This window comes from Hippocampus bargibanti, linkage group LG01 (genome assembly GCF_051943395.1).
Source record: "Hippocampus bargibanti isolate YZ-2025 linkage group LG01, ASM5194339v1, whole genome shotgun sequence".
Lineage (NCBI taxonomy): Eukaryota > Metazoa > Chordata > Actinopteri > Syngnathiformes > Syngnathidae > Hippocampus > Hippocampus bargibanti.
The window spans coordinates 3269908-3296958 of NC_142734.1; the positions used below are offsets into that span (position 1 = coordinate 3269908).

Sequence of the window (27051 nt, forward strand, 5' to 3'; positions counted from 1 at the left end):
ACAAAGACGCGCATGGGTAAAAACTGACACGTGGATATCTCCTCGGTGGGGCATCGGACAAATAGACTCCTTCGCCCAGTTTCCTGTTAGCAGTTCCTGAAGCTTTTTTTTTTTTATCACGACGAGATATGTGTGTCCGAACGCCAGAAGTCTGTCGTGTCTTCCTGTCTGCACTGCCGGGAAGAAATTGAAGTCGACGGTCGAGGCTGCCGCTAACAGAGACAGCGCGTTGAATGGCACTGATTCAAAAACATGGAAAGAACTATGGTCCAGATTTGCTCAGTCACAAGGAGAACCATCCTGTCGACAAGACTGGAGTCCCTGGGTGTCATAAGAAGTGGGCCGAAAACAACAACAACTGGTCAAGGTAACGTTTACGCATAAACCATGACAGTGCCGAATGTTTACCGTGACCCATCAACCTAGTTCTCAATGTCAACTCGAAAGTCAAATCAAGAAACACATGGTTCCACTTTGAATTAAATGGCACGCAGTGGTACTCAAGGGGCGAGCGATATCTTGTTAATGTTTGCTCCGAACTGTAGTTAACTGAGTTGGAAGGAGATGTTAGCTTATCCAATATGCCTCCTCTGCGTGTGAAGACGACGACAGCTCAACATAAATTGCGTTTTCCAATCTTGATTTTTTTACGTAAAATATCTCATCGCACACCACCAAACAAACATTTTACAAAAAAGTGCTGCATCTAAACATGTCTCAATTTACCAAGAACAAAGTTCATATCGTTAATAATTCTAGGATCAATTGTGGAATTTGACAATTCCCGACGAGACACCTTGTAAAGCATTTCACCGCCTTGCCAAGGTAAGACGTATTTTACATACATACGTATTTTACATAAGGCGAGGCGAGTTTATTTGGATAGCTCATTTCACTCAAAGTGCTTGATATAAAGCATGCAAAGAATGAACACACAACTAAAACAGGTAAAACAGTTGATCATGAAATGGACACAAAACAAGAATGATATTACAGTACAGTTAGAAGAAGGAGGAGACCGACACATACCTGTAGTTCTCTGGAAGTTTGTTCCACATATTCATGCAAAAAAAAAAAAATATCTATACGTGTATATATACATTTTTTATTGATTAAGTACGACTACATGGGGGCGAAAAAAAAATAATGTGTCACCATGTTTCGTTCTGACTTTGGGAATAGACAGCAGACATATTCCATATAACCCGGAAGTTTAGGGTGCATTGTAAGTGATAAAAAAAAAATCAGGCCACAGACCATTCATTGCTCTATTAACCAGCAGAGTTATTTTAAAGTTGATAGTTTAGCCGACAGGAAGCCAGTGACTATGTTAGCATGCAGTCTGTACTTGAGTTTTGGTCCAAAATGTATTTCCTGATACATCCGTATGACACGTATGAGCAGACAGAGTTGCTACCACATTCCAATAACTTTGGCCACCCAAAAATCTTGTGACGCAGGTCGACGTAATTACTGCTTCAACAAGTTCTATTCACGTCACTCCCCACTGGAACAAATGAGGTTTCCTCCTCTTTCCACAAGTGATCCACATCTCGGTTTTGCTTTGATTGTCCACTTGTGCTTGCATATTGTTGGCAAGTTGCAAGATGTATTGCCTTATGTATATGTATATAAGTGTCTGTTTACACAGTTACACACTGTGTCATTGTGTCCACAAAGAGAAAATAATGTGAAAATGCCACAAATACATCACATTATTTAACTTAGGCATCCTATGGTGATGTTGCCCATGTAAAAATATTTCCTGTACTATGATTCTTTGTTTTATAGAACAAGAGCATATGCACAATATATACTAATCGATGAGAAGGTTTCTTCAGCCGTCATCTGTACAAAAGTGAAGGTTTCGGACGTTTCGCCTCCTATCCAAGAGGCTTCGTCAGCGAACTAAAGTCTGACTGGTCGTATCGGCCCCATTTATATATCCCTAATGTCCAGACCTGGTGGCGCCGGACACAGCTATGATAGGTCCCTACTCTCAGGTTGGGGGAGGCGCGGGACCCCCCCCTGTGGCCCCACTGATTGTTCCTACATTCCTGACTAACGATTGGCCTATTACACCCACTCCCCCCGGTATCACCTCATCAGCATAACGACCCTCATCAGCATTGCGAAAGTTGCCTAACCTGTTTTGCCTGAGCAGGCTATTGTATGAACGATCCAAATTGAACCTCACACCACCAGACCGGTTTAATGAAGGATTTTGTTGTTTTATAAGAATCGCCTCTTTTACCCCCCTTTCAAACCATCTATGTTCTTTCGCTAAGATTTTAACCTCATTGTCGTCAAATGAGTGGTTAGTAGCTTTTAGGTGCAAATGTACTGCCGATTGAGGCCCACTAGTATTATCCCTGCGATGTTGATAAAGTCTTTTTTTGAGAATTTGTTGAGTCTCCCCAATGTACTGCTCTTTACAATTTTCATTCTTACAATGTATGGAATAAACTACATTACTTTGTTTTTCATTTGGTAGCCTATCTTTTGGATGCACTAATTTTTGCCTTAACGTGTTTATCGGTTTGAAATAAGTAGGAATTTTATGTTGCCAAAGGACTCTTTGTAATTTTTCCGAAACTCCTGCAATGTACGGTACTGCTACTCCTCTCCTTTTAGAATCTTGAGAATTATTGGTTTCGTTCGCTATTCTTTCTTTCTGACATTTGTTGAATGACCACTGAGGGTACCCACAGTTAGTGAGTGCTCTCCTGATATGTTTTGACTCCTTTTCTCTACCTTCAGTGCTAGTTGGTATTAGTTTAGCCCTATGCTGGAGGGTTCTGATACCAGGTCTGGCCACCAGGTCTGGACATTAGGGATATATAAATGGGGCCGATACGACCAGTCAGACTTTAGTTCGCTGACGAAGCCTCTTGGATAGGAGGCGAAACGTCCGAAACCTTCACTTTTGTACAGATGACGGCTGAAGAAACCTTCTCATCGATGGACCACTCCTGTACGACTGAGAGCTTACACAGAAATATATACTAATGTTCCTCTGAGTGGCGGTATTTTGATATGGGTTAATCTAACCAAATATTTGGGTTAGAAAATGGGAAACAAAGTGGTGGGCCGTCAGGGCCTGCAACGCCTTCTCTGCAAAGTATTATATTTTACAAATATTATATTTCTATATTTTTCATTCATTGAAGATACGCCATATAGTCCGGTGTGCCTTATATATGGAAAAAGTTTGAAAATACACCATTCATTGGGGGTGCATCTTATACACGGGAAAATATGGGAAATATTCTGCAAACTGTTTTGTTGCAGCGGATATGAAAGCACTCTATTGATAAAGATGCGTACTATTTTTAAATATTGCTGTTGAATGTTGTACAATAGATGAAAAGGTTTCTTCAGCCATCATCTGTACTTCTTTGAAGGTGTCGGACGTTTCTCTTCTCATCCAAGAGGCTTCGTCAGCGAACGAAAATATTGCTGGTAGCTCTGGTCCTATATAAATATCCCTACTGCCCAGACGTATATTTAGGGCATTACCTTTCCCTTTGAACCCATTTCCCATGTTCTACTGTTGTGATAATTCATGCACGGCACTTCAATGAAATATTTAAATTGAGCAATCCTTCCCGTGCAGGCCGGTGGCAAGGGTGTGGACAGTGGTGCTCCTCCTTGGTACATGCCTCCTCTACTGTGCCCGGGTGGCGATGCCCATCTGTGCGGTCAGCATGGCGGAGAAGTTTCACTGGAGCAAGAAGGAATCTGGCATGGTTCTAGGCAGCTTCTTTTGGGGTTATTGCTTCACGCAAGTGTTTGGCGGTTACGTCAGTGACCGGTGAGTTTCATCATTTGTTGATACAGTGATACCTCAGTTTATGAACGCTTTAGCGTACGAACCTTTTGCCTTACGAACATTACATTTGCGAGAATATAATCTCGGCATACGAACTAGTTTTCGGCAAGCGTCACGGTGGCTGATGGACTAGTTTTCGACGAATGAACACCAAACCACACGGTCGAACAGCGCCACGGTGGCTGGCGGACTAGTTTTGGTCACCAGCTTTCTTTCAATCACCTTTGCTATTATCAGACAGAAAAAGACCACACCACAGGCTAGTGTAGAGGACACAAAACAAAATTACGGTCGAGCAGAAGAAGGAGATTATCGAGAAACACGAACGAGGTGTGCGTTTGTGTGACTTAGCGTCCCAGTACCAGTATGCTAAGTCGACCATTGCTACGTGTGGCTAAGGGTGTTTCTGTGTTGTCTAAGCGACGGTCTCAGGCAATAGAAGAGGTTGAAAAACTTCTGTTGATTTGAATTAACGAAAAGCAGCTAGCAGGGGACAGTGTGAGTGAGGGTAATATCGCCGAGAAAGTACGGCAACTTCACTCGGATATCATCAAGGGGCAACCTGGAAGTTCGTCATCTATTGACAACGACCATCACAAAGGTAAATAAAACTACTTTATTAGACTGTACAGTTAATGTATTTAATTACAATACAATAGCGCATTTATTATACATGAAATAAGGTATATTTTGTGTAGTTTTAAGGCTTATTTCATAGAAAATTATGTTTTATGGGTGTTCGGTCCTTTACATTTCCACGTTTTCCCACCGAAAGGGATCCCAGGGAGACCCCACTGATACAACTCAACTCACTCTCGTTATTATATATACAGTAAAGTCTCGTTATATCGATATCGGATATATCGATAGTCCCGGTTATATCGATACTATTTCTATGCACGCACGGAGAAAATTACATGCAAACAGGGTCGGATATATCGATAGTCCCGGTTATATCGATATTTTTTCGGGCTCCCTTGAATATCGATATAACGAGACTTTACTGTATATTATTATATATATTATTATTGTTGATTGAGTTTGAATACTTGATTGTTTTTGTTTGGTAGACGAGCAGTGAAGTAGGTCACAAACCTGCAAATGTAGACACAATGGCCCATATAAATGCAACTCATTCAAATCATTTCTTATCACTGCACTTTAATTCATTTATCATTATAGTTACATTCATTTTTTAATCATTATACTTTGACATTATTGTAGTTTTATATTAGGCAGCTGTGTAGTGGTGATTCGAGCGGTCAAACATCACACAATATCCACCCGCAAACTCGCATCGCCCAACTTTGCTTTGAGAAGCCCAAGCGGCTACAATGTATCGTTAGCTTTGCTGAGAGAGACCTGGCTACAATGTATTGGCTCACTGTATTGGTTCGCTATTGTAAACAGCTATCAGCGCAACCAACAGTTACATACAGGCAGAAGACTGCTGTCACATAACACAAAAGTGAAACACTCAACAGAAAGGTAGAATGTGGACTCACCGGCGGTGTATGGCTAACGAGAGCCACCTGATTCAGGCAGCATATACAGTAAAGTCTCGTTATATCGATATTCAAGGGAGTCCGAAAAAATATCGATATAACCGGGACTATCGATATATCCGACCCTGTTTGCATGTAATTTTCTCCGTGCGTGCATAGAAATAGTATCGATATAACCGGGACTATCGATATATCCGATATCGATATAACGAGACTTTACTGTATCTCCACAGCCACACCCACTCACCGGCCAATCGGATTAGCCCTTTCAAATCTGTACTGCACGTAAAGCCAAGTTTAACATATGATTGCCTATTCACACAACAATGGGGACCTGGGAACGGATTATTCTCATTTATAATGGTTTCTAATGGGAAATAAATGTTTGGCAGACAAACTTCGCCTAACACACACTTTCCTGGGAACCAATTAAGTTGGTAAAATGAGGTATCACTGTATATGAATCCCATTCACATGAATGATAGCTCACACAATCAAGTCACAGTCCCATGTTGATGCTAATACAGTTGACTATTTGCTCAAGGGTGGGAGGAGAAAAAGTACTCCTGCTCTCTGCTGCAGCCTGGGGATCCATGACGGCCTTCACTCCCATCTTGGCTCATTTTTGCTCCCAGCCGATCTTCTCAATGACGCTTGCCCGCTTCCTGATGGGCCTTTTACAAGGTGAACCAGCTTGATTGCGCAATAGGACACCACGAGAGTCATTGAGAATAATTAATTTAAGGCAAATGGGGTTTCCAGAAAGCTTCAAGTTGGAACTAATTTTCTCCGCACCGAAACCGTTTGCCTTATATCAGGGGTGTCAAAGTCATTTTTTGCCGCGGGCCACATTGAAGTTATGGTTTCCTCTCGAGGGCCGTTATGAATTTGGGGAACCCATTAGAATGTTTAAATCCCTTCAAATATTACATATAGAGCACACAGCAAATTAATGAATAACTCGTTTTCAAATCTGAAGTCAAAAAGTCAGTCCAAAAATATGAAATTTTGGCTCAGATTTTAGCAATCATCATGGAATTTAACAAGTTTGATTTGCTTTCGCGGGCCAAAAAAATGATGTGGCGGGCCGGATTTGGCCCACGGGACTTGACTTTGACACCTGTGATATAAACCATTAAAATGAGAGAAACAGAAACAGAAAAATTGCGAATCTGAAGTCAAGAATAATGACTTTTATTGTGGTTGACATCCAAAAATATGAAATTTTGGCTCAGATTTTAGCAATCATCATGGAATTTAACAAGTTTGATTTGCTTTCGCGGGCCGAAAAAAAAGATGTGGCGGGCCGGATTTGGCCCGCGGGCCTTCACTTTTTTTTAGATGCTATAAAACGTTTTTATGATGTCAGTTAGGAAACAAAAAGGTGATGTCGGTTGTCCTTTAACTTGAATTAAAATTGTTGATATATTAGAAAAATTGATTTTACTCAAATAATGTTTTTTTTTTATTTTCAATTTAGAAATATCATGCTTCAATGAATGTATTTTGATTTATTTAAATCAATTTTGTATACATCGGCCATCTAGTTCAATCGGGTCCCCCCTTAATTTCCCAGATGCATCCCTGGTGGTACACTCGATCTTTCTTTGGAAGCGCCCAGGACAATATTAAACACAATGTGCATCTCGTCTTGCTCGATACGACTTCTGATTAAAATGTTTCGATTGTACTATTGATTGCAGGTGTTCATTACCCTTCTTTGGCAAGCTTGTGTTCTCAGAAGGTGGTGGAGAGTGAGCGAGGCTTCCTCATGAGCACTGTGGGCAGCGGCTCCTATCTAGGGTGAGTCACGTCTGGCGTACATGCATACAGTATGTTGTTCAGAGTATTAATAATAATGATAATAATAGAAAAACAAAATACAGGAGCTCTGGAAAGGCAGCCACTCTCGCAGCAGCATCTTGAAGTCAAAGAACAAAAAAAAAACAAGATAAAAAATAACATGACAACACAAAGACACAGTCATTCATACATCAGCACTTTCTGTAACCTCTTTTTTACGCGAAGCACTTCCAGATGTAAGAGGAGAGGATCAAAGCATCTCTTCACCAGTGGATCAGGGACATCATGGTGGAATATGCATAATAATAATGATGATAATAATAATAATAATAATTATAATGATGATAATAATAATAGTAATGATAATACATTTAATCTGTAAGCGCCTTTCAAAACGCTCAAGGTCACTTTACAATCACAGGATAAGTTTTTCTGTGGGTGAGCAGCGGCAGCCACACGCGCCAGAGTTCACTCAGCCCGGAAGTAACTCAAATAGATAGAAAGCTAGCTAGCTAATAGACAGCTAATAGCTGGATAGATAGATAGATAGATAGATAGATAGATAGATAGATAGATAGATAGATAGATAGATAGATAGATAGATAGATAGATAGATAGATAGATAGATAGATAGATAGATAGATAGATAGATAGATAGATAGCAAATAGATAATAATAAGAAGAATAGTACATTTCATTTCTAAGCGCCTTTCAAAACTCTCAAGGACACTTTACAGTCACAGGATAGGTAGCTAGATCAATACATAGCTAATAGATAGCCAATGTAAAGCTGTGAAATGTAAATTTCTCCACTGTGAGACGAATAAAGGCATATCCAATCCAATCCAATCCAATAGATACCAAATAGCTAGCTAGCTAGCTAGATAAATAGATAGCTAAGTAACTCAAATAGATAGAAAGCTAGCTAGCTAATAGACCGCTAATAGCTCGATAGATGGATAACTTATAGATAGCAAATAGATAGGTAGCTAGATCAATAGAGATACAGCTAGCTAGCTAGCTAAAAATAGCTAATAGAGTGTCAGCCAGATAGCTACCTAGATAGCTAGCCAGCTAATAGATAAATAGCTAGATAGGCTAGATAGGCAGGCAGCTAGCTAGACAGCTAATAGATAGCCAGCTAGTTAATGCCTAAATTATATGGGTCTGGAGTATAACGCTCTGAAAGTCGTTCGTTGTTAGCGAATGGAAAATGAATCCCATGAAATCGAGATTTTGAAACGTAAACGATATAGCGTTGACATTTTTATCCCTTATACGACACAATCACAGAAATTTAGCAACTGGTAAAATTAATACAAATGTAAATGTATATAGCCAGTTTTGCCAACTGTCTGTGTGGGCCATCGCAAACCAGGTGACTTTGTGACTTTTGGCAGCACCCTCGTGATCGGGGGGGCTGGTTCCTTGATGCTGGACCTGTACGGTTGGGAGAGCGTCTTCTATGTGTCGGGTCTTCTGGCAGTAATCTGGGCCTACTGCATGTGGAAATACTTATTGAGAGGAGAAGGCAAGTGAGGTTTTTTTTGTTGTTGTCTCATCTATGGTGTTGGGTTTTCTTTTCTTGAAACAAGCTCATATGCTAACCTGTCAGTTCTGTTTTGCACTCGCAGGGCCAATCATCACTTTAGAGTCTTTGGGAAATGGTGTTCCACAATCCAAATTGACCAAAAGGCACTGGTTACGGCTCTTCAGACAACCGGCAGTCTGGTGAGAACATGACAAAGAAGAGATAATGTCCGGAAAATATATGTTCAAGTTGTCCGACTGCCAGCTTGGTCTGTCTTTCAGTGTCAACAGCGAGATTAGGTGCAGCTACTGAATGGTTTTAGCCCCTTTTCAAATTTCGGATGACACTGAATCACCTCCTGATTTAATGATTCAATAAATCAAATGCTCCATTTCACAAGATATGGGAAAAACAGTTTTAATCACTGTCCTAATGACAATCAATGATTGAATGATTTTTCTTTCTGTCAGACTCTTACAGTTGTTTTAAACATAATCTCTAAAATTAGCAGCCATATTAACTCATTCACTGCCATTTCCGAATTTATTCGGGAATTGAAAATATGCGCCAATCCCGAATTTGTTGACGTTTTTGTTTTTCTTGCGGCGGTGCCGATAAAGCGCTGCTAAGCCCTCTGCTAATGTTTTTTTCCCTTCCACAAGGGTGCAGCATTTCATTTTTTATGTTAGCGCTTTGTTCCAGTTTAAGCGCTATATAAATCAATTTGTATGTATTGCATTGTATTTTAGACAGCCGCCCTCATTTCAAGCTCATATAACTCCAGACCCATATTATTTAGGAATTAACTCTTTTTTTCTGATGAAAGAAGACAGTGTAAGGTTTCTTACATTGCATTGAATGTTTTTGTAATCCTAAAACACAATATTCTGTGGGTCCTGCAATTTGAGTGAAAATGACAAAAACCCTGGCACTAGAGTGGACACATTTTTACACATCGTCTGGAACGAAACTAAAAATTAGTGCAGATGACTACTAAACTAAACGAAATTAGTGCAGATGACCACTTGTTGACCAATTTTATGGTGTTATAATTTTAATTGGCTGGAAACCGGTTCAGGGTGTCCCCTCGCCTACTGCCAGTAGACGGCTGGGATAGGCTCCAGCCCCATCACGACCCTTATTTGGATATGGGGATTAGAAAATGGATGTGTTACAGAAAAAAGGGCAGATTCAGAAAATAGTTGATAAAAAAAACATGTAGCAGGAAACCAATAGCACAGGTAGCAACTTTGGCTTTCAAAACAAAAGATGAAAAAAAGATCCATAACTGCACTGTTTGTGTACGTGTGTCTTCATGTGATACCAATGCCCGTTCCCATTGATTTTGTGTGTTTCTCTGCTTTGCTTTATTCTCCGACCAGCGCCGTGATCATTACACACCTTTGCACATCCAGCACATTCTTCACTTTGTTCTCATGGCTGCCAACCTTCTTTAAAGACATGTTCCCCGATGCTAAGGTAACTTGATTCATTTCAGGAGGAGTTGAAAAGGTTTCTTTAGCCGTCATCTATACTTCTTTGAAGGTGTCGGATGTTTTTCTTCTCATCCGAAGAGCTTCGTCAGCGAAATGAAGTTGTGCTGGTAACTCTGGTCCTATATATATTCTTAATGGACAGAGGTGGCTGTGCCAGACCTCTGTACTGATAGGCTCCTGCTCATGATGCTAATCATGATGGTCACCTCGTTAAAATTGCATTCACAGTTTAGTTTAATCAGCTCTTTTATTATTTATCATTTCATTTATGGTTTTATTGTTTTGGTGTTTATTGTTTTTTGTTTATTGAAAAGTGTCCTTGGGTGCTTTGAAAGGCGCTTGTAAATTAAATGTATTATTATTATTATTTTAATTCCCATTAGCATGATGCTAATGAGGTGATACCAGGCCGAATGGGGCAATCAGAGCTAGGCATAGAACATTAGGGGTACTACAAAAGGAGTAATCAGATTAGCTTCATGGAGCAATGTACTGCTCCCCCAACCTTAGAGCTATCAGAGGATATATATATATATATAGGGCCAGAGTTACCAGCACAACTTCAGTTCGCTGACGAAGCTCTTCGGATGAGGAATGAAACACCTTCAACGAAGTAAAGATGATAGCTGAAGAAACACTTGTTGTGAAGCTCTCCAAACCGAGAACACATCCTACCTTTTGTTCCCAAAGGGATTATGTCGTTAGATAAACATAAGGCCTAGAATTTATTATGCAGTATTTGTTGTCGGTTCACAATGCTCTTCTGTACTTGTCCATCATCATACGGTGCATTTACTTCAACAAATACTCAAGGTTACCATGACTACATGTCCCTCGTCATAGACTGCAAGGACGACAGTAATGGCAGCAGACAAGACGGCTGTTGTGGAAGCAGCGTATGCAAAATAATGCAAAAAAAAATAAAATTGGGGATGTTTGGTATGCAAACAAATTTTCATCTACATATAGTTGAGATGTAATCATGAAATTAGTACACCAAAAACAAATGTGTTTTAAAACGTCACCAAAAATATCCAAATGCATTTTATGGTGAACTGATATTTCCTCCCTCCAGGGTTGGGTGTTTAATGTCATTCCTTGGTTGGTGGCAATCCCCTCTTCACTATTTAGTGGTTACCTGTCTGACCACCTCATAAGTCAAGGTAAAAAAAAAGTCAACTCCGCGTGCATTTTTGCTTTCAAATGGTGTCGTTCCACTCATGCGGTTGTCAAAATATCATCCCCGACAGGCTTTGACACGGCATCGGTGAGGAAGCTGATGCAGGTAGAGAAGATTCAATCTGCAAATATCATAGTCCACCTGTAACATTTTGGATTCATCTGTTTTTTTATTCTGTGCGTTTGTTTTCCTCTCCTTAGTTTTTTTCAATGGGGGTTTCCAGTGTGTTTACCTTACTTCTGTGCGGAAACACCACATTCTCCTGGGCTGTAACGTTTGTGTCGGCCACAATGGGACTTACCACCTTCAGTCACGGGTATTGTCATTCTGCTTGCATGTTTTAGTTTTGTGTGTCAACATGCTGCTTTCCATGTTTTAGCGCTCCCGAAAATTTTGTTTGACTCCGTGGATCAGGGGTGTCAAAGTCATTTTTTTGCCGCGGGCCACATTGTAGTTACGGTTTCCTCTAAAGAGCCGTTATGAATTTTGGGAAAAATTAGAATGTTTCATCCCTTCCACATATTACATACAGAACGCACAACAGATTAATGAATAACTAGTTTTCAAATCTGAAGTCAAGAATAAGGACTAATTAATACGCCGAAACATGTCAGCTAATTGAACACCTAAAACGCCACTGTCCGTACGAAAAGAATCTGTTGTAAATTAGATAATAAGGAGACAGTATGAACTTAACACAAAGAATAATGACTGTTATTGTAGTTTAACATACAGTAAAGTCTCGTTATATCGATATTCAAGGGAGTCCGAAAAAATATCGATATAACCGGGACTATCGATATATCCGACCCTGTTTGCATGTAATTTTCTCCGTGGTGCATAGAAATAGTATCGATATAACCGGGACTATCGATATATCCGATATCGATATAACCAGACTTTACTGTATAACAATTTGAAATTTTGGTTTGGACTTTCGCAAGCATCATGGAATTTCACAAGTTTGATTTGCTTTCGCGGGCCGAATAAAATGATGTGGTGGGCTGGATTTGGCCCCCGGGCCTCGGCTTTGACACCCATGCCGTAGAGGCAGGCAGGCACCCATAGATATAACCGTAATTTTCCGATTGTGAAGCGCACCTTATTATAAGACAAAGCCATGACATTTTTAAAGTAAAAAAATAAAACTTTTGTACCAACACAAGCTACACCTATATATGTGTTGCATGAGAAATTTGCTCAGAAAGACCGTACACAGAAAAAATGTTGACGTTCATACCTGTCAACTTGTATGTTTTCCCCATATTTTGTATATACATTTATTTATTTTTAGGATTTCAAATAATGTACGTATTAAATGTATTTTATTTTATTTTATTTTATTTTATTTTATACCTATGCTTGTCTGTGACTGTAAAGTGTCCTTGAGAGCATTGAAAGGCGCTGAAAATGAAATGTATTATTATTATTATTATTATTACTATCAATCCCCTGCTGGATGTAAAAAAAGACATTAAAAATTGCTAAATTAGTCCTCAAAACTCCTTAAAATCTCCACAAATAAAAAAAACAAGTGGAAGAGTGGGAACACTGTCAACTGTATGATGTGGGCTAATGACACTTTTACTTTACAGCGGTGTATCAGTAAACGTTCAAGATCTCGCTCCATCTTGTGCAGGAGCCTTGTTTGGTGAGTGAACCCCCCCCCCAAAAACACGACAAGACGACCATATACACGGTGACCCAAAAAGATGCGTACCCATGAAAATTTCAATTGTGGCTTTGATTAAAAAGCTATTTATTTCAAATTGAAACCACACATTATTCAGTTTATGGAAGACAATTCGCCAAAGTTTCAGCTATTTCTGTCAATTTTTAGTCATTTTATGGCTTTCAACATTGCTGCAGTGAGGGACTCAGTAGGACGCATCATTTTGGGTCATCCTCCTGAAAGATGAGTGTGTAAAAGTGACAACTTTTGTCAGACGAGTACAAGTTTTCTTGCAACAAAATGGTGGACATTAGGAACACATCTTGGGAAAGCCATAAATTGCATAAAAATTGACAGAAATAGCCAAAACTCTGGTGAATTGTCTTCCATAAACCGAATAATGTGTTGTTGTAATTTGAAATAAATAGCTTTTTAATCAAAGCCACAATTGACATTTTTATGGGTACGCATCTTTTTGGGTCACCCTTGTATTTTTTTTTTTAAGTTTAACATAGCGTGTGTGTTTTCTTTTTTTGACAGGTGTGATGAACACATGCGGCGCGTTCTCAGGTGAGTTTCTTTCACTTGACAACAGTGAGCAAAACAACATAAATATTTCCTTGGGATTTTGTTTGTCCTTTAATAACACACACTTTTGGTCAAATAATTAATCCACCGCTCAAAAATGATGACTTTTAAAGCTCACACGATGTCAGTGGCGTTGCCTCCTGTGTGTCATATTTATTTCATCAAATAAGCAGCATCAACGTGTCTGCGACCGATCAATAATGGACGACACAGAATGACAGATGTTAGTCTTTGGGGGGAGTTGCAATGAACTGTGACATTTAACTCAGCGACAACACATACCTTTCATCTCTTTGACTTAATATAGGATTTGGTGTGTGTGGATGTGCGTGTGTAGGGGTCCTTATGGTGTATTTCTCGGGGTATCTCATCGAGACCACAGGATCATGGGCGTCCATGTTCTCGCTCATCACTGCCGTCAATCTGCTCGGCCTCTGCATCTTTCTGGCCTTCGCCGAGGCCCGCCGTGTTGATATCGACCCCAGCAAGATACGCCATCACCACATCCACATTTAAATACTCTGTCGCAGGCTGGAAGTCATTGTGCCGTGCTGTCGAGAAGCTGGATTGTCCGCTTAGGAGGTCTGTCTCTCTCTAAGACACACGTATACAATGTGCGCAAAGCACACACAAGTCAGCGTTTTGTTGCACAATTAGATACACAAATTCAAATCACAAAAAAAAGAGCATTGTGGTGTCAGGGAACTGTTACGGGAGGGCGGGGTCATCTGGGAAGGTTCTCAGGTTGTACATAAAACGCGTAAAGCTAACTTAGGTGTCGCTCTATGTTTCAGTGAGAAAGGGGAGTTTGAAATTTTTGACAAGAAATCACTTTCTGCCGTGTTTATTATGAAGGCAGTCGTTACGATTTGACAGTATTTGATAACAATGATTAGTTGTCTCCAAGCATATATTGCACCGCAGATCTGACCCGCATATACCGCATTTTCAGGTGTATAAGTATAAGGCGCACCCCACTTGAATGGTGTACAGTGATACGTCGGTTTACGGACGCTTTAGCTCACAAACTTTTCGCCTTCCGAACATTAAATTTGTGAGAATATAATCTTGGCATACAAACTCGTTTTCGGCGGACGAACCAAACCACACAGCGCCACGGTGGCTGGTGGACTAGTTTTTGGCGGATGAACACCAAACCACACGGTGGAACAGCGCCACGGTGGCTGGCGGACTAGTTTTCCACACCCCCTTTCTTTGAGTGCAGACGTGGTTTATTATTGAGTGGAGTACTTTTGCTATTATGGGACCGAAAAAGACCCCATCACAGGCTCGTGTTAAGCCGAAGAGGACACAAAAGAAAATTACGGTCGAGCAGAAGAAGGAGATCATCGAAAAACACGAATGAGGTGTGCGTTTGTGTGACTTAGCGTCCCAGTACCAGTATGCTAAGTCGACCATTGCTACGTGTGGCTAAGGGTGTTTAAGCAATGGTCTCAGGCAATAGAAGAGGTTGAAAAACTTCTGTTGATTTGGATTAACGAAAAGCAGCTAGCAGGGGACAGTGTGAATGAGGGTATTATCGCCGTGAAAGCACGGCAACTTCACTCGGATATCATCAAGAGACAACTACATCGACCATCACAAAGGTAAATAAAACGACTTTATTATACTATACAGTTTATTTCTTTAATTACAATACAGTAGCACATGTATTATACATAAAATAAGGTATATTTTGTGTAGTTGTAAGGCTTATTTTGTAGAAAATTATGTTTTATGGGGACCTGGAAACGTATTATTCTCATTTTTAATGGTTTCCTATGGGAAATTAATGTTTGGAAGACAAACTTTTCGCCTTACACACACTTTCTGGGAACCAATTAAGTTCGTACGCTGAGGTATCACAGTATAAAGCACACCTTCAATGAATGAATAAAGTTTTCCAAATATAATAAATAAATATATAAAAGTATTCCAAATATAAGGCACACAACATTATCAGGCGCTACAGTACCGACTGGATTTACGCACTGCTTCTTCTACAGGGGAAATGGATGCTGACAGTAATTATGATACCTGTTGTGGCTCAATATGACTTCACATATAAGGCAGGGTCATCTTTTTAAGAAAATCAAGGCTATTAGATTAGTTTTTATTAATCTCGCAGAAGAGGAATATATATGTCACAACAGCCAAGTCATGAAAGTAAGAGGAAAGAAAAGAAAGAAGTAGAAAAACAAAAAAAACTCCTCTTTGAGTTCAAGCGTGCGTTTGTTCTTCCTCTTCTATGTTTTTGTTTGCGTTCTTATGTCCTCTAGCTGTTTATCCCCCTCTTCACCATGTTTACAAGTTCGGTTGCAGTGAGGTGAAAAGGCTTCGAGCTAATGAGCGCATCTTACAATACCTGTTTGCTGGTTCAACAAATGTTTGAAAGAAAGACCAAAGTTACTTAAAATGTACTTTTGAAGAAAAAAAAAAGAATACCGTATTTTCTGCAATATCATAAGGCATTATAAGGGGCACCTTCAATGAATGACATATTTTAAAACATTTTCCATACATAAGGCGCACCGCATTATAAGGGCCACTTTCAATGAATGGCTTTTTAAAACATTTTCCATACATAAGGCGCACCGCATTATAAGGGGCACTTTCAATCAATGACATTTTAAAACATTTTCCATACATAAGGCGCACCGCATTATAAGGGGCACTTTCAATCAATGACATTTTAAAACATTTTCCATACATAAGGCGCACCGCATTATAAGGGGCACCTTCAACGAATGACATATTTTAAAACGTTTTCCATACACAAGGCGCACCGCATTATAAGGGGCACTTTCAATGAATGACATATTTTACAACATTTTCCATACATAGGGCACACCGCATTATAAGGGGCACCTTCAACGAATGACATATTTTAAAACGTTTTCCATACATAAGACGCACCACATTATAAGGGGCACCTTCGACTAATGACATATTTTAAAACGTTTTCCATACATAAGGCGCACCGCATTATAAGGGCCACTTTCAATGAATGACATATTTTAAAACGTTTTCCATACACAAGGCGCACCGCATTATAAGGGGCACTTTCAATGAATTACTTTTTAAAACATTTTCCATACATAAAGCGCACCGCATTATAAGGGCCACTTTCAATGAATGACATATTTTAAAACGTTTTCCATACATAAGGCGCACCGCATTATAAGGGGCACCTTCGACGAATGACATATTTTAAAATGTTTTCCATACATAAGGCGCACCGCATTATAAGGGGCACTTTCAATCAATGACATATTTTAAAACATTTTCCATACATAAGGCGCACCGCATTATAAGGGGCACCTTCAACGAATGACATATTTTAAAATGTTTTCCATACAAAAGGCGCACCGCATTATGAGGTGCATGGTCAGCTTTTGAAAATAAAAAAAGATTTTCTTTTGGGTGTGCCTTATAGTGCAGAAAATACGGTAGATCCATCCTATATACGTACCTGACTTAATTATTTCGAACAAGGTACTTTTAATATTTTTAGGGTTTACAAATTATTAGGTATCTTTTTAGAGAGAATAAATATGTTAAATTAAAATTTTTAAAAAAGCCAGATTGACCTGGGTAGTTTTTATGCGTACGTATTTCAATTGGGTGAAAGCAGCTATCTGTTGTCGTTGTTATTTGACTGATTTGGGAGATGTCTTTTCTCGTGTCCTCTTTTGCTTTGCTGTAAACCTGTTGCACATTGACATGATGAATGTTGCAAGACAAAAGGGATCTGCGGTTTGTAGAACAATGAAGACTCGCGGGGTTTGGTTGCTTGTAGCATTTATTCTTGCTCTTAAAAGTTCGGATACCTTGTTCGGGCACTTACTTGACTTTGCCAATCTATGCATTTCTGATTTTTGTGCCTGCTCGGGAGTGGATGTTACAGTGATGTGATTATTTTTGTCTGTTGACCACACAAAAAAAAAATCCTTTTGATGCATTGTAAAACATTTGTTTTAGCGCATACTACATTCCGTGACTCAATTTTTCAATTAATCGTCCAGACCTACGCTGTACCTTGTTGACTTTTCATCGTATGAATGAATGCCTTTTAATACATTTGTTTCCTTATCTTTTGAGCAAATGTTCATATTCCTCAGATGCTTCACTTCTACTTTTTTTTTTACTTTTTTGCAATGCTTGTATTTTATGTCACTTTGCCTGTAACATTAAGCTCAGTGTGGTCCCCGAGAGCTCTCCTGGGAGTTTTTTTTTTTTTATATTAAAATTGAACCCGGTACTGTAAAACGCAGTATTGTAAAATGTAACGATGTCATTCAAAAGCATATATTAAGAAATAAAATATTTTGTCAGCAATTGTGAGTGGACTGCAATATTTGAGGCATCTTCATGTGGTTTCTGCACGATGCCACTGGGAGGCAGTCAAGCGTCGATTGCGGGACGAATAAAGGTATTCTGATTCTGATTCTGAAAACGCTCAAGGCTTATTCTGCCGGGTAACTCGAAAGGTTTGACCTCAAAATCAATCACCGCATCAGTTGTAGAGTAGAACCTGTTCTACAGTCAGCCCCAGGTCAACTCGGGGACTCCTCCTGACCAAAGTCTAGGTCAGCAGCTACACTACGTGTAGGTACGCTACAGTGACCTATATTACACCGCGATTGTTTCTGTCCAGTGAAACGAGTGCACTCTACTCGCAGTCGTATATCATTGCATTTTTGTGAAGTACGTAATCGATTTTCGTGGGATTTTCCAAGATATGCAGTTTATGATGACGCATTACACGTTTCCCTCCATGCTAGTTCTTGAAATTTCCGAATACGGCAACGAGAAACGGGGGAAAATTGATTGAAGTTTACACTCTTTTTGATAAAACTACAGTTCATAAAGGCGAGTAAGTTGAATTTATATAACTCATAGAAGTGGTAGAATATATATTTTTCTCCATAACTTTCAAGTTTCAAGCAAAAACAAGCATTAGCATATATATTTCTAGAGCTCGCAATTTTCTTTCCTAGTATTCAGTGACAGCCATTTTTGATTTCTGACGAAAATCTGCCTGCATTCGATCGTTGATATTTGCTCATCTGTCGCTTATATTTCGCTTTAGACGTCAAATAAATATTTTATGTTCATGTTTAGAATTTCAGAAGCTTTCCAATGGTATTCCAAAGGCTTATTTCGTAGAAAAGTATGTTTTATGGGGACCTGAGAACAGATTATTATAATTTTTAATGGTTTCTCATCAGAAATAAATGTTTGGCAGAAGAACTTTGCACCTTACACACACTTTCTGGGAACCAATTAAGTTCGTAAACTGCGGTATCACTGTAAAAATTCGGGAATGGGGCTTAACGTCATATTTTCAATTCCCGAATAAATTCGAAAATGGCAGTGAATGAGTTAAAGGACAACCGACGCCTTCGGACAAGTTATGTCCATAATTTGTAAAATGGCTTCAAATGACTTCTGAGCGTATTTTACAAAGATTCCACCGCATATAGCTATATTTTACGTTTTAAGACTAGTGCTGAATATTCCGGAAGTCTTGTTTTTGAGTTGGTGACGAGTCCTCACCCTACGTCACTGAAGGAACGCCCCGGACCGAAAAAAGGACACATTGTAGCAGTCCTTTCATCACCGCAATGCATTTTGCGGTACTTTGTTTAGTCTGAAAACTTCGTGTTGATGACGAAAACACATAAAATAACGCAATGGTGAATTGTTGTGTGTTGCACCAAGACTACTATTTGATATTAGCTGACAAAACTTCCCAGGAGACAATTTCCACAGACCTTTGTCGCCATCTTCTGCCTTTTTTAGGTACTACTAAAGAGTTTGTCACTACAGTACATTTCACTCCAGATGCCTCAAAATGACACGGAATAAATTCTTTAATCGATTGCAAACATGTATGCTTTCCTCTTCAGAACTATTTGAATCATATTCATAACTGGATGAGTAACAAGAAAGCACCTTCTCAGAATCTGAAGCCATTGTTTTGATTCACTAGCAATGCGAGACGCCTTGGCGTGACACCACGAACAAGGGGGCGGGACCTTCTGAAACTGGCCACTTCCGGTTTCAATTTGAGGTAGTTTTTAGACACTTTAAGTCATTTTTATTGGTGTTTTGCATTTGACTAAAAATATCATACTGCGTGTTTTGGGTATTTTAGATGCTATAAAACGTTATTCTAATGTCAGTTAGGAAACCAAAAAAAGTGGTGTCGCTTGTCCTTTAAAGAGCCTCGCTCAGAATGTTTTACCGCACCACCACCGCCATCGCGCTCTCGGACATAAAATGGCGCCGTAAAAGCAGACATAACACTATTTAATTAGCAGAAAGAAAGCAGAGTGCAGCAGAAAGAAATGACACCCCACCATACCACCACCACCACCACCACCTTCCCCCGACTTGTCGGCCAGTCAAAGTAACCCACGAAAGGCAGACTCCATCAGAGACCCACAGATACATGTAAATGAAATGGCCCCATTAATTAGTAATTAACATCAAGTTAATGACATTTCACTGTGCCGCCATCCCCACCACTCCTGTCCTTTCTCCTTATGGAGAGGTTGTCGCCGCTTTGCTGAGTTGAATGCTAATTAGCGCAAGGGCCACCTCCTAATGTAGAGGCCCGGTTAAAGTGTGGTCATTGTGTGGGGAGGATTAATCACTTTGTGGTAATAGATCAGGAGGCATTATATGTCTGCCGTTCCTTCGAGGACCATGATATTGGAAGCCGCTGATGGGCTTTATGTGCTAATTACGCTGCGCCTTTTAGCTCATTGTTGGAATATCCGTTGAGACTTACTACTACTTTTAACCATTCCGACAAGGCTGAATTCACTACTTTATAAATCCCTCTTTGTGTTGAAAAGTCACTCAAGTCCCGGAAAGTGATGCATAGCTAGCTACACAGCTATTTATTTGACTGCTCGTTACACTTATACAGTGATACCTTGGCTTACGAACTTAATTGCTTCCCAGACAGAGTGTGTAAGGTGAAAAGTGTGTATCCCAAAAATTAATTTCCCATAGGAAACCATTAAAATCAGAATAATCCGTTCCCAGGTCCCCATAAAACATAATTTTCTAATTTTCTAAGCCTTAAAACTACACAAACTATACCTTATTTTATGTATAATAAATGTGCTACAGTATTATGATTAAAGAAATCAACTGTACTGTCCAATAAAGTCATTTTATTTACCTTTGTGATGGTTGTTAATGGCCTGATGGAATGGAGTGTCCGGTTTCCTCAGCATTAAACACTTGATGAGGAACGTAGCCTTTTTCTTTCACCATCTTGAGGAATGAACGCATGTAGGTGCTTTCTCTGTGATAATTGCATCTAGTTCTTCATCAATTGTTATATAAAATAGTCCTATCAGAGTCTGATCCATGTTTGACCGACACGCATGTAAACACACACCCAAATATGTTGATTTTTGTCAATTAAACCCCCGTCAGCTGTTTGCCTCCTGTCACACATATGGTCACCTTAAATCTACAGAGCCTTGAGAGGAGGATCGTTTTAATAGACCCCTGAGGGACGCTACCCGCACCTGCGCAATAGTAACACAACAAAAATCCACTGACCAGATGAGGACAACATTGAATTAAATTCATTTGTCAAATATTGTCTGTATGATGTTTGTTGTATTGAGATAATATGCACAATAATCCTATATTATGCACAGAAAGTGACAGTGGAGTGGTTTTGCCTCGTATTTCTGGGTTTTGGTGTTTAAAGGACAACCGACGCCTACGGACAAGCTAGCTAGGTAATAGATAGCTAATAGATTGCCAGCTAGCTAATAGATAGTAAGCTAGCTAGCTAATACATAGCGAATAGAAAGTAAGTTATCTGGATAGATAGCTAATAGATAGCCGGCTAGTTTAGATAGTAAGCTAGCTAGCTAATAGATATCTGATAGAGAGTAAATTAGCTGGATAGATAGCTAATAGATAGCCAGCTAGATCGCTAATAGATAGCTAATGATAGCCAGCTAGCTAATGTAAGCCGAACCGGCAGAAGCAAAATATTTCAATGTAATAAATCTATGTTGAAACTAGCCATAGTATATAAAAAAAAAAACAGAATACATTCCTTGAAGAAAAACACATGTTGACCAACGCCAAGAAGGCATTTGTACCCCTTTTTGGTTCGATTCAATTCGAAATATTATTGGTTAGAGCAACAGTTTGATCGGCACATTTGATGCGACTGGACCCGCAGAACTGATAGTGAAGGCGTCCAAATGTGATTGGTTAAATGCTTAAATACGAAATACAGTGAGACCTCAACTTACTGACACCTTAACTTACAAACTTTTCGTCTTACAAACGTCAAATTTATGAAAATTAAACTTTATAATAAGCACTATTTTCATAATACACACCCACCACGGCTGGCGGAGTGATCTTCGGCGGAAGCACACGACCGAACAGCACCAGAGGTTAAGTTACCAACAGTCCTTATGGAAGGTGACTCTCCTTCCATAATCCATCAACGACCATCAAAAAGGTAAATAAAACTTTATTTTCATGCACAGTTTATTTCTTTAATTACAGTCCTCATGTAATGTGCCTCTCTTTCCAAACAGCAATTCCCTTTGACCTTCGACCTCCAACGCCATTCCATCAAGCCATAAATAACCATCGCAAATGTAAATAAAGTGACTTTATGATACAATGCAGTGTATTTCTTTCATTGCAATACAATAGCATGTTTATTATATATAGAATAAGGTATGTTGTGTGTAGTTTTAAGGCTTATTTAGTTGAAAAGTATATTTTATGGAAACCCGGGAACGGATTATTCCCATTTTAATGGTTTCCTATGGGAATTTTTTTTTTTAGATACACACTTTTCGCCTTACACACACTGTCTGGGAACCAATTAAGTTCGTAAGTTGAGGTCTCACTGTACACATCTGGAAGCAACGCAACAGGGAAAAGCAATGGAAGGAAACTGAAAGACAATTTGCTATGATTGAATAGCAATTCATGGACAAAATATAATTAACATCAGTCCGCGCGATTTAGATATGTTTAGGCCAGCAGAGAAGGCTTTGCAGGCTTTGACGGTCCGCCAATGATACTTTTTGCTTAGAATGCAGAATTTCCTAAGTACGTTTCAAAAATAAAATTGCAATCGCTCTTTAGAGTAGAGATGCATAAATATAATAATATTTTTTATTTTTTAAGACTTTCTCGGTCCTATGTTGAGCCACGTAAGGTTTAGAAATAGCATAAAAAACACACACACACACACACACACACAAAGCGTCAGATGGCGCTGTCACAACTGTGTAAATATGGACAAATCTTTCTTGATCCTAACACAACAAATTAATTGCATTTAATCTCTGCAAAGACGTCAATCGCACTTTCTCTATCCCGCTGGATTTGTATCGATATATATATAGAAGCAAACAGAGATATAGTATGTTGGTCGGGTGGGGGGGAAAAAATGGTGAAAATTGCAAATACAGTGATACCTCAGCTTATGAGCTTAATTGGTTCCCAGAAAATGTGCGTCAGGTGAAAAGTGTGTCTTCCAAACATTAATTTCCCATAGGAAACCAATAAAAATGAGAATAATCCGTTCCCAGGTCCCCATAAAACATATTTTTCTACGAAATAAGCCTTCAAACTACACAAAATATACCTTATTTTATGTTTTATAAATGTGCTTTTGTATTGTAATTAAATAAATAAACTGTACTGTATAATAAAGTCATTTTACTTAGCTTTGTGATGGTCGTTGAAGTAGTTGCCTCTTGATGATATCCGAGTGAAGTTGCCGTGTTTTCTCCGTGATAATACCCTCACTCACAATGTCCCGTGCTAGCTGCTTTTCAGAATCAGAAAATCTTTATTCGTCCCACAATGGGGAAATTTGCAGTGGAGGGTGAAAGGATAGAAAACGAGATATTCTAAGCATGACAAAAGAAAAATGTCAACTGTATACTGTGCAAATGTAAATGTGCAAAACCGTTTCATAAAAAAAACGGTACATAGTGCATTCGTTAATCCAAATCAACAGAAGTTTTTAAGCCTCTCTTCTATTGTCTGAGACCGTTGCTTAGACAACACAGAAAAACCCTTAGCCACACGTAGCAATGGTCGAATTCGCATACTGGTACTCGGACGCTAAGTCACACAAACGCACACCTCGTTCGTGTTTTTTTGATGATCTCCTTCTTCTCAACCGTAATTTTATTTTGTGTCCTCTTTGGCTTAACACTAGCCTGTGGTGGGGTCTTTTTCAGTCCCAAAAAAGCAAAAGTATCCACTCCATAACAAACCACGTCTGCACTAAGTGAACTCAAAGAAAGTGGGTGTGGAAACGGAGTCCAGAAGCCACGGTGGCGCTGTTCCGCTGTGTGGTTTGGTGTTCTTCCGCCAATAACTAGCCCGCTAGCCATTGTGGCGCTCCGTGTGTTTCCCGAAAACTAGTTTGTATGCCAAGATTATATTCCTGTGAATTTAAACGTTCGTAAAAGGCTCCCAAATACAAAATGGTCATCGGCACAACAACATTCAAAAAAGCAAAAACTATTTGATGACAATGCTCTTATCTTACAGTGAAATGGCAATTTCTTTCCTTACATTACATCACAATATGTGACAAAATGAATTAAAAAACGGATCCATTAGCTGCCTGGCTAGCTATTAGCTGTCTAGCACACACAGCTCTAAGCTGTCTATTTGGCTAGTTGCTGTCTATTTGGCTAGTTGTTGGCTATCTGGCAACTATTATCTATTTGTTAGCTATCCATTAGCTAGCTGGCTAGCTGTCTAGCTGGCTGGATGTAAGCTGACTAGCTGTTGGCTATCTATTCGCTATCTATTTGCTATCCATTAGCTAGCTATTAGCTATCTACTTGACTGGCTGTAAGCTGTCTCGCTGGCCAGCTGTTGGCTTTCTGGCTATCTATTAGCTATTTATTTGCGATCCCTTAGCTAGCTAATAGAAGTAAAATACAGTAAAGTCTCGTTATATCGATATTCAAGGGCGTCCGAAAAAATATCGATATAACCGGGACTATCGATATATCCGACCCTGTTTGCATGTAATTTTCTCCGTGCGTGCATAGAAATAGTATCGATATAACCGGGACTATCGATATATCCAATATCGATATAACGAGACTTTACTGTATTAAAATAAATTGGGTGGTACATTTACATTTTTCATGTTTTCATTATTTGTTTTTTCCCTCTGAATATCATCCAATATTGTTCTTAATAATGTATTGTGCCAGTTTTTAGAATAAGAGAAAATATCCCCCCGCAAGCCCCCCCAAAATGGCAATTTTTTTAAAAATGAAAAAATGTCAGACTAAAAATATGAATAAAAAACAGAAAAAAAGGTTTACTGTAAGTTAATAAAACCTCTCAAAAATCTTCTATTCGCATCCTGTTTGTGAATGCAAGTCAGGAGGTTAAATGATTAAACCCCCCCCCCCCCTCCACTCAAGCTTCACATCGCTCCTTTCACCAGATCATACCCTTTTCTCTCTCTCTCTCTCTCTCTCTCTCTCTCTCTCTCTCTCTCTCTCTCTCTCTCTCTCTCTCTGCGTGCTCTTTACAAAAGTTTGGCTGTCAATCAACAATGGCCTCAGGCAACAGGCACTGATGAAAAGACCCCTGAGACAAGGAGACCCAAATTAGATTTCAATAAGGATGTTGAATATTCATAGCGGGAAACATCTAAAGGTAAAATGCCTTTTGATCTAGGGTGCACAAATATCACTTGTGTGCATTACCGAGTCCTGGTGCTCTGGTTCTCTGCGGTTTAACACAACCCTGCGCAAGCCCCAAGTCTGGTCCAGCCACAGCGCCTGGCCTCGGTTCACTCCTTGGGGGCCTTTGGTGGAATAATAATGACGGCCATGCAAAAAAAAAAAAAAAAAAAGAGCGAGAATGAATGTTTATACTGAAGGGAACTAATAGAAAGGGCATTCACACTAAGTAGTCAGTAATTAGTATTTAGCAGAAGTTGTTTGCAGCCTACGCGCATACACACACACTAAAACACACACACACGGACACGAGACATCATTTTCTGTGTGAACTTTAATAATACTAATGCTCATACTAATACTAATACTAATACTAATACTAATACTAATACTACTACAGTGAGACCTCAACTTACGAACTTAATTGGTTCCCAGACAGAGTGTGTAAGGCGAAAAGTGTGTATCTCAAAAAACAATTTCCCATAGGAAACCATTAAAATGGGAATAATCCATTCCCGAGTTTCCATAAAATATACTTTTCAACTAAATAAGACTTAAAACTACACACAACATACCTTATTCTATATATAATAAATGTGCTATTGTATTGTAATGAAAGAAATACACTGCATTGTCTCATAAAGTCACTTTATTTACATTTGTGATGGTCATTGATGGCTTGATGGAATGACGTTGGAGGTCGAAGGTCAAAGGGAATTGCTGTTTGGAAAGAGAGGCGCATTACATGAGGACTGTAATTAAAGAAATAAACTGTGCTGTAAAATTAAGTTTTATTTACCTTTTTGATGGTCGTCGATGGTTTATGGAAGGAGAGTCACCGTCAATAAGGACTGTTGGTAACTTAACCTCTGGTGCTGTTCGGTCGTGTGCTTCCGCCGAAGATCACTCCGCCAGCCGTGGTGGGTGTGTACTATGAAAAATAGTGCTTATTATATGGTTTAATTTTCATAAATTTGACGTTTGTAAGACGAAAAGTTTGTAAAATAAGGTGTTTGTAAATTGAGGTCTCACTGTACTATAATATATATACTATAATAATAATAATAATAATAATAATAATACATTTCATTTATAAGCGCCTTTCACAACTCTCAAGGACACTTTACAGTCGCAAGATATTTTTTCCTGCCGGTGAGCAGTGGCAGCCACACGCGCCAGCGTTCACTCAACCCGGAAGTAACATAAAGTAAAAAAAAAAAAAAAAAAAAGCAAATAATATGACAACACAAAGACACATAGAGTCATTCATTCTTCAGCACTTTCTGTACCTCTCTTTGTGACATGAAGTAGCTTTAGATCAACCACAGTGTCCCTCTCAGCAGTGGATTAGCGACATCACGGAGAATATCTTGGTTTTGGATTATAATCCGTTCCAGAAACCTGTTTGAAACTGATTTGTTTGAAAACCGAAACATCACTTTCCATTATAATCAATGTAATTTTTTTTTATCCGTTCCATGTCTAAAAAAAAATAAGTAACAGTAATTAGTATTTAGCAGATGTTTGCAGCCTTCGCGCATAAACACACACTAAAACACACACACACGGACACGAGGCATCATTTTCTGCATGTGTGAACTTTAATAATAATAATAATAATAATCATACATTTCATTTATAAGCGCCTTTCAAAACTCTCAAGGACACGTTACAGTCGCAAGATATTTTTTTCCTGCCGGTGA

At 39.2% G+C, this 27051-nt stretch overlaps 1 protein-coding gene and 1 long non-coding RNA gene across 3 annotated transcripts; one reads left to right on the forward strand and one right to left on the reverse strand.

The window, feature by feature from the left end:
• Nucleotides 1-16060, forward strand: slc17a9b (solute carrier family 17 member 9b). Its single transcript, XM_088990479.1, has 13 exons — nt 1-367; nt 3617-3814; nt 5882-6021; nt 7041-7140; nt 8541-8671; nt 8775-8871; nt 10054-10150; nt 11243-11330; nt 11418-11452; nt 11548-11663; nt 12943-12998; nt 13560-13589; nt 13945-16060. Exons 1-13 carry the CDS (start codon nt 234-236, stop codon nt 14121-14123), a joined length of 1401 nt encoding a protein of 466 aa, XP_088846605.1. The 5' UTR covers nt 1-233; the 3' UTR covers nt 14124-16060.
• Nucleotides 14076-27024, reverse strand: LOC148902760 (uncharacterized). Of its 2 annotated transcripts, none has more exons than XR_016114263.1 (3): nt 26638-27024; nt 25373-25473; nt 14076-14201 (listed from the first exon to the last, which is right to left on the reverse strand). It is a non-coding gene; the product is annotated as an uncharacterized LOC148902760 (long non-coding RNA). The 2 variants fall into 2 exon arrangements; XR_016114262.1 differs by lacking the exon at nt 26638-27024 and adding an exon at nt 26006-26074.
• Between the last annotated feature and the right edge of the window lie 27 nt (nt 27025-27051).